This window comes from Ricinus communis, chromosome 6, assembly GCF_019578655.1.
Source record: "Ricinus communis isolate WT05 ecotype wild-type chromosome 6, ASM1957865v1, whole genome shotgun sequence".
Classification (NCBI taxonomy): Eukaryota; Viridiplantae; Streptophyta; class Magnoliopsida; order Malpighiales; family Euphorbiaceae; genus Ricinus; species Ricinus communis.
In genome coordinates, this window is record NC_063261.1 from 27495240 (window position 1) to 27504282 (window position 9043).

General features: G+C 30.3%; 1 protein-coding gene across 3 annotated transcripts; it reads right to left on the reverse strand.

Moving 5' to 3' along the window:
* Positions 1 to 425: 425 nt before the first annotated feature.
* On the reverse strand, positions 426 to 5537 carry LOC8264804 (probable protein phosphatase 2C 38). Of its 3 annotated transcripts, none has more exons than XM_048376034.1 (6): positions 4958 to 5534; positions 4745 to 4804; positions 3646 to 4137; positions 2205 to 2587; positions 1443 to 1679; positions 426 to 1042 (listed from the first exon to the last, which is right to left on the reverse strand). In XM_048376034.1, exons 3-6 carry the CDS (start codon positions 3968 to 3970, stop codon positions 812 to 814), a joined length of 1176 nt encoding a protein of 391 aa, XP_048231991.1. In that variant the 5' UTR covers positions 3971 to 4137; positions 4745 to 4804; positions 4958 to 5534; the 3' UTR covers positions 426 to 811. The 3 variants fall into 3 exon arrangements, with proteins under 3 accessions (XP_048231991.1, XP_048231992.1, XP_048231993.1); XM_048376035.1 differs by having other exon boundaries at positions 2205 to 2572; positions 4958 to 5530; XM_048376036.1 differs by having other exon boundaries at positions 801 to 1042; positions 1448 to 1679; positions 4958 to 5537.
* Positions 5538 to 9043: the final 3506 nt, after the last annotated feature.

The window sequence follows — 9043 nt, forward strand, 5'->3', positions numbered from 1 at the left end:
TCTCAATTATCTCATGGTATCGGTAGGCCTCACTTGAAGTCTGCTTTCAAAACACAAGCATAAATATACTCATAGCTATCTTCACAGATAAGTGATCAAAATTCTAATCTCATGCACTACCAAAGAGACAGCCTCTTAAGCAGGTTTCCAAACCAAGTACAGACTGATAAGCATAAGACCAAAGATGGAAGAAATTATAAACATTCTACACCAGTGATACTCTGTGAGTCTCATGTTCATGAATCTCGGGCCTGAAATAGACATCTAAACATCATCAAGTGCCTCACATAAACCAAATGCAAGATATATTCAAGTAAACTAAGAGAAAAAGGAAAATGCACATCGCATGCACAGAAAAGGTCAAATGGCAGATAGCAATAACATCAAACATGGACAAGTCAATGAACTGAAACTGAAACTGAAACTGAAACTGAAACTGAAACATATTTCATTGGTTGAATTTAGCTTCAATGGCAATATATCCTTTTATAGTTCTTGATGCAGTTGAGTAAAACCATAGCTGTAATGTGGGATAGCTTATCAAGTATCATATGCCGATAGCCGGACAACTGCTAACAAAGACATTTTCTTGAGGCATCTGTCCAGGCATCAACTCTACTATCTATAGGTGTCTCTGATGACTTGTTGAAGTAAGTTTCTGAGGAGCGTGGCTATACAATAAATGGGAAAAACAATAAAAGGAAAAAAAAAAAAAAAGGAATCTCCTTTACCTCTCCTCTTTTGAAAAAAAAATTCTCAATACAATAAAGAAATGAGGATTAAGCGTATCAGGTATTTAGACCCTATTGACCTATGTATTGGCGCTTCCAGGAATACCATTACCTCCTCTGATAGAAATCAGAGGCCCACGGCAGGAGCTGCGATTGATCAGATGTGAATCAAGGAACAAAACTATAACTGTGATGTCATCATGGAAATGTCTTCTCACACCACGATCAATCTTTTTCAGATCTGAGTATCTCATTTCTCTTTTCTTTGCCGCTTCACGAAGTGCAGCTTTAAGAAGTTTCCTTGCAATACCCTACAAAAAAGCATGAAATATTGAAGTCTATCCAGAAGCAACTTAGAAACAGAAAATGAAATAAATATAAATAATACATAATAACTTTAAGAATATAACAAGTGAAAAAAAATCAGAAGAAAACACACACATATACACACTTTACATATAAAGCCAGCGCAAAATTTGGTACAACATCATTTCAGAAGCAAAATTGTCTTCAGTTAGTCTACCAGATAGAATGATAACTACTAGAAGCGAACAGGAAACCATTTTCTTATGCTCAAAAATAGAGTAACAAAAGAGGTCTATTAATTCTGACAGCTTAATAAGCCCTCAATTCCTGAATTTGATCACAAACATAGACATAACAACAAACTCACATAAACAGACAAGAAAAGAACATAAACTGAAATCCTACATTACGTGGGCAATTGTTGACAATGTCAACTGCTTCCTGATTGCTTAAGTGCTCCCATAGGCCATCTGATGCAAATATAAGAAATAGGTCCTCAGGATAGAGTTTCTTCACTGAAATTGTTGGCTCAGCTTTAAGAATCGGCTTACTAAAAGGTTCGGGCAATCTAAACTTAGCCAACAAAGGCTCTCTGTTAAACTCTGCCCTCTTAAGATAGGCATCACCAATGGATCTTGAGACCTGCAAAAGAAGCAAAGTGCTGTCAACAGAGGAACTGGCAATAGCTTTCATGAGCAGGCAAGAGAAGAGTTCTCTTTGTAGAATTTTATAGCATATATCCTATAGTATAATATATAAAGACATTCAAATCGCCTCTTCTTGTTAAAAGCACATACACTCAAGAACAAAGCCAACAGTAGTCCAACAAGAATCCAACAGCATACAAATGTAAAAGAATTCAGGTTGGGAAACATAATCTATCATCAGAAAGTTAAAATGCACCACAAATATAATTAATATGCCAATATAGAAATAATTAGATAGCTTCAGGCACCTAATGGAGGACTGAAATGGCCAACTATCATGCATAACAATTACCTAAGGCGAATAGATATAGAAACATATACAACATTATAAATTTCTGTGACTAAGACATAAAAGACATTGATAGAATGAGAAACAAAAAAAATGAAGAAACAGGCAGTGGCAATTTAAAATGAGATGCACGACATAAGAAACATATCTATTTCACAGAGCCTCAAATACCTGAATCAGACCCTTCACGCGCCAAACCTTGTGCTTTAAAACCACAATCTGCGGATCATCAGGGTGCAATGAGTGCAATTCCTCTCTCACGGATTCCATGCTTGCATTATGTTCATATGATAGTTGAACAGCTTTGACCTCCTTAACAGACTTGTCCAGTCTTCCTAAGACAACACGAGAGTCCCCAGCATTTGCAATGTATAGATGTCCGCTACATACTATACCTACCAAACAACATGCACCAACAGAAGCAATTTGTGGTTTAATGTTCCATTGCTGCTGTACTAGAGAAAGGAATGCCTCTTCTGTTGCCAAAAATGCTTTGTTTATAACGTCTGCAGACATTCCATGGTTCTCTGATGTAAATTCTGCACCATGAATAGCTGTCAAGTCAGTAAAAATATGCATTAGCTACATACACAGAGAAAGTGAAACAAGGGAAAAGAAGATATATGGCAATGTTGTGCTCACTCATTTAACTACGGTATATCTTTGACTTAAAAAACATAATTGATATTGAGCTCCTGTGGAAAATCAGCACACACATAAGTGTTTCTCTGTGGTAAAATTCTTAGATGATCCTTTAAGTTCAAATGATGTTTAAGTTTCCAGCAATGTGCACTCTTGTCAGATAGTTCTAAGGAAATTCTTTATATTAAAAAGAACATAAGATTACTAAGTTTTGCTGATAGTCCTTTTCAAATAGATTCTTAATGGGTAGCCCCATTTTCAAGTTTTCTAAACTATCATACAATATATCTTTTAATGAAAATATTTCATTTAATTGTTAAGACTATATTTGCAAAAAGAATTTGCCGTTGAGAAAGTCTAATATATTCAAAGAAGTTCTAAATACTTTATAAATGTCCTTCCCATATTATCAAGACCCCAGTAACTATCTTATTTATATTTCTTTTCATTCACAAGCAGACCACTTATAGTTGCCATATTACTGTTGACCCGTTCAAAATAGTTCCCTCACTCTAGTTCATTATCAGAAGCAATAAATCAAAATATGAATCTAATTTTATCAACGAAGAATGCAATATCATAATTATTTAACTTTCTAAAGCATCTTAAAGCACAGAACTTGGAGTTCTTTTGCTTTAACCAGATGATGCAAGAAACAGAATAACCAAGAATGTCCATAGTAAGTATGCAAATTGCATTGAAACAAAATCACAACAATTATTGCCAACACGCATAAACTCTCATTTCAAGAAAAAAAAAATCACTAATAAACTTTCAAATAGTTCAAACATCAACATGAATGTGAAATGGTAACCATTGTTGTGCATGACATATTGGATTCTACTCAAGACAAAAATAGACTGGCAGAACAAGAACACATCAGATAACGATAGTCAACACCACATAGTAAGAAATGCATGACCTCAATTGCTTTAATATAATTCATAAAGTAGCAGGAGGCCAAACATACTCTTGATATTTTCAAAAAGATGCTCATTTACAAATCGGGCTGCTTCTGGACCTCCATGGCCATCATAAACTCCTACAAATGTGCCTTGAGGACCTGTATCGACCAGGCTCATTGGCCCTGATTCAAGTTGGCTACAGTCTTCCAATAAATTGTTCGCTTGAATTACAGCCATTGAGAACTCCCCATTAACATGATGCCCTGAATCTTTATACCACAACAATCCATCAGCCCGACCACTAGCCTCTCCGCCTCTACTAGAATTTTCGCCCTCAACAGAAGGCTTCCAACAAGGTGCAACAATCCTCATGAATGTAGTTGATACCATTACTCACATATTCGCGCCCAAATAACCCAGCAACTAAACTATTCCTCAAGTAGGTACCAACAGCTTTATCAAAAGTTATTCTATGTGCTAGTGTCTCCTCAATCTCCAACCCCACAGCAGAAGTTTCAGAAATCAAATACACATTGATAAATTCAGACACCATTAATCTGCAGCGCATACAATATTAAAAATTAATGTGTATGTCCAAGAAAAACACACCATATGGCAATGTAAAAGAATAGTACATATGACAACTAATGATCCAAAAGAGAGAGAGGAAACAAATGAAAGCACAATCTATCTCTACAGGAACATTGAGTAGATTGATGAACAGGCACAAAATTCAAATAACACTAGCTTAAAGAAAAAAAACATCAAATCAATAAAACAAAATCCATGGACATATCCATAAATTGCATCGTACCAAGTTCAAGACAGATAAATCAAATAAAACTATTACAGCTACAGCCTTTAATGAGTTTTAAGAGCCCACTTCTTGAATCAATATATTGATGGAGAGAAGAATAAAAAATATAGGCACTATCAAATCTTAATTATCAAATGCATAACATATTTATGCACACATTAAAAATATATGATACTATAGTGTATGACATTATCAACATGCAAAGTTTCACATACATAAATGGAGAATATAGATGAGATTATCAAAATATAACGGGTATGTGATGAAAAAAATGGCATTCAAGAATCAGAATCACAAATAACAATTACACAACTCTAAGAACATCCATAAATAATTCATTAACCTACCTTGTGAATTTTAAATCATCATGGAATTGTCACACAACTCAAACTGCAAACACCATCAATCTGAAACATAAATGATCAATAAATGGGTAAAACCCAGAAAAAAAAAATTATTAACTCAAAGACCCAATAACAGGGGAAAAAATCAAAATGGGTTACAATACAATAACAAAACAAAATTGCAAAAAGGAAAAAAAGAAGTTCTTTTTTACATACCTTTTGCCAATCTCCAAAAAAAAATACAAGAAACAAAAAAAAAATTGCAAAATCCTTCAATCAAAGGGCTTAAAAAGAAAAAAGCCCAAAAATTTGAAGGATTTAGTTGAGAGAATCAATGAAAGGGAAGGGATTTAGAATGTTCTAACAGGCTAAAAAAGGTTGTAATAAAGGCAGATCTAGAGAGAGAAAATGATACAATGAGAGAGAAAGAGAGATTGTGGAGTTGTGATTGGTTATATTTTTTTGTTTTTTTTTTTTAATTTTTCTTTTTGGGTTCTAAAGAAAGAGAGGATTGTAATTAAACAACAAAAAAAAAATGATAAGACGTTTCTCTTCTCTCTGATTTCTCTGGGGGCTGCTTATTGAAGGGTGGGTTTGATTTTCACTTCTTTTTATTTTATTATTTTGGCTTTTTGGAGGGTTTTTGACTTTGACTTGCAACGAACCCATCATTTTAGGCAACTTTTTCTCATCATTCTTTCTCCTTTTTTTAGTAATCCCAAACTTCCCCTTTCAGATTTTTATTTTCCGTACTTAAATGTTTTCTCAATTTTTCTAAGATTTTAGTGTTTTCTTGAAACCTCTAAGATTTTAATGTTAATGTGGCTTATTTAGACCTTATCTAATATAATTAGTTAGTCATAAAATTATTAACATCAATTTGACTTAACTAAATTATATTACGACTGTATAAAAAAATTTAAAAATGCAATAAAACTAAATATCAAACTTAAATCTACTATCTTTTAAAAAAGAAAATACATGAATTATCAATAATAATAGTATATGAGTATGACGAAATATTGTAATTTAAAATTTTTTTAATTCTTGCAAATAAAAATATCAATTATATTATTTGCTTACATTATTATAATTTAGGAATAGTATAAAAAGATATTAGGTGGTTCACTATTTTATGATTCTCGCAGACAAAAAAAGATATATGGTTACATATTATGATAAAGAAAAAATATCTTACCGCTAAAAAGTATTATTATTATCATGTTATGCGTGTTTGATAACGTGATTTTCGAGCTTAACAATTTTTAATTTTATTATTTTACTGTTAATTTCATATTTAGAAGTTATTGATCCGAATAAGATTGATTTAACGGTTAAACAATGACATTTTAAATTGTTAAATTCTAAACTCACATTATCAAACACGAAAAATATAATAATGATGACTCATTGAAGTGAAGATGGCTAAATCTCTGTCAATAAATACTTTTTAACAGTAAAATACTTCTTTTTATCATAATTTTTAACTACATATCTCTTTTTATCTAGAAAAAAAGATACCAAAAATTGTTAAATAATGAAATTGCAAGATACTTTTTTATATTAATGCTATAATTTATTAATTGTAATATTAGCATTAACGAGTAATTATTTTATTAAAAACATAATTTTTATGAAAAAGAGGAAAGAAATCAAATATTTTTAAGAGTCATTTTTTACCTTTTTATTAAAAAATTTAGATAAGAATAATGGATTAGGAAATGTCTTAAAATATATCATATAATAGAGAATGAGAATAATTTAAGAGTTTATTAAAATATATTTATGCGAGCATAAATAAAGTGAAAGCAAATGTATTTATTTTTAAATTATGATACAATTAGATAAAATTATTAAGAAGTGTAAAATTTAAAATTTTAATTAATAATTAGATCATTTAAATGTCATATAATGAATGGGTATTTATAGGTGTAATCACTAGATTTATGGGATACTTGATGGAAAGCAGCTTCTTATACTATTGAAGGAAAGCAACTTTTTTTCCACTGCTCTCATATAATGAGAGATTTGTCACATTTTCTACAAAATTATCCCAACAGCTAGAAGAATGAGTTGGATTCTCCATAGAATCAATCTTTTAAGTAACAAAAATCTCCTTCACTTAGATCTTCTATTTAGATTTTTAAAAAATAATGCTAAACTTTCTTTTGACTCTCAAAATGCCAAAGTTCCTCATCCTTGCTTGTTTGTTTTTTACTAATTGCATTTTATTTTTTTGGTGGTACATCAAAAAGATATTACTAATGGCATTTTGCATATTGATTTGTTAGATATGTTTAAAATTGATTCACTACAAAGGACCAAGGTAACCTCCTAATATATGATAAAATGACAAGAAGTTGCTTTGACATCTCACTCACATTTTCAATCCAAAATCTTAGCATATAAGCCAATAATGTCATTCCTAGTTTTCTCTACTTTGAGGAATAACTATAGCATATCTATACTACTTATTTTGAATTCAGATTTTGTCCTGTTGATATATATTGTTATCTATAATATAAGTATTTTCTTATTTTTATTAACATTTATTTTAAATAATCATTTCAATTAATCTACTTGAAAAAATTTGAAATTTCATATAAAATTTCAAATTGTACATATACATTTTAAAATAATCTAGTTAAAATACCTAACTAAACCATATAAAAAACATTAAATGATTATTCAAATTTAATGGAGTAAAAATTTAATTTTAAGAATTTTAAAGTTTGGATAGTTTTGGAGATTTGACAAATTTTTGAACCGTTTGAAATTATATTTATTCATAATTATTAATTAAATAATAAAATTAGAATTACTAATTTTAAATTTATTAATATATTTTATATAATCTAAAATAAAAAAAAATTGATTTCTTATTTTTTAATCTATTTATTAAAAGAATAGCAAATTCTTGTTATATACACGATATAAAATAAAATGAGTTTTTATGATTTCTTAAAATTCTTGAATTTATCTTTTTTAAATTCAATGACTTTTGTAATTAAATCTTGTTACAATATAGGAGATGTTCTGACTCCATATTAAGCTCAAGCTTAGCCCAATCAGAAAATGATTAATATTTTGGTATGCACAAATTCAACTTGAAATGTTATAGTTCAAATCTCAACAATTAAAATAGTTTTAACTTGAATATTCTTTTTTATGATAAAAAGATTTCATTCCATAGAAAGGAGAATTGCAAAAAAATGTCTTCAAAAAGATGTCTCATTAAAACACCTTATTGAATAAAATCTAAAGGACAAAACTCTAACAAGAAAAAAGAGCAAATTATAGAAACAAGGTCATGAAGTAAAGACTGAACTTCATCCTCAAGCTACACCATACTTACTATAAAAGAATGCGAACATAGAGTAATATTAAGTACTACCAAATTACCAAGAAGATGAACATGTCGAAATCAAATAGCATGCACCATATTTGCCAATAAATGAACAATAACTACTAATAAATAAACATCAAAAATCACTATATAATCATTAATAAGATTAACAATATTTAACTCGATCATTATATACGTAACGTCATATTCAACAACCAAAACTAGTCCCTCCTTAATAGTAAGCATTTATGCCATCTCAACATTAGTACAACTCATATTAGGCTAAGTATCTGCAGCAATACAACAATCTTATCATCTCAATTAACAACTCTAAGCCTAAATCTGACCCATGCTTGTCAAGCGAGGCATCAATATTCAACTTGAACAAACCCAATTCTGGCTTGCACCATCGAATTTGTTCCTCCGCAACAGTATTACCAAGACTATTATATGAAGGGCATAATGTGCATAAGCGAATTCCTCATAATATCTCAAAGCATAGTGTCAAACCATATCAAGTTTGAGGACACACAAACTATGTATAAACTTATTTCTTTATTGTCCAAGACATCAATAACTCATAATCAAAACACAAAATCATCAAGAAGACAATGAATATGTATAATTAAGTTAAAAAATCTGAGCCTCTCAAAATTATCAGCAATCAAATTGTATGGACTATAACTCCAAATATCTCGAGCATATGGGCAAAAAAATAGCACGAGTTATAGTCTCAAAGCAACAATCACAGCAGAAACATCTAGTATCATCCATAGTATAGTGACTAAACAAGTTAAAGTTAGAAGGAAAACTTCAACACAAGCTCTCCAAAGGAAAATCCTAATCTTAGAAGGAATAAAAAGTTGCCAAATATTCTTCCATACCACTTTGTCATGCTATTTACATGAGATTTATAAACAATATTGGTTAAAGAAAAACTAAGATCATAAACACTT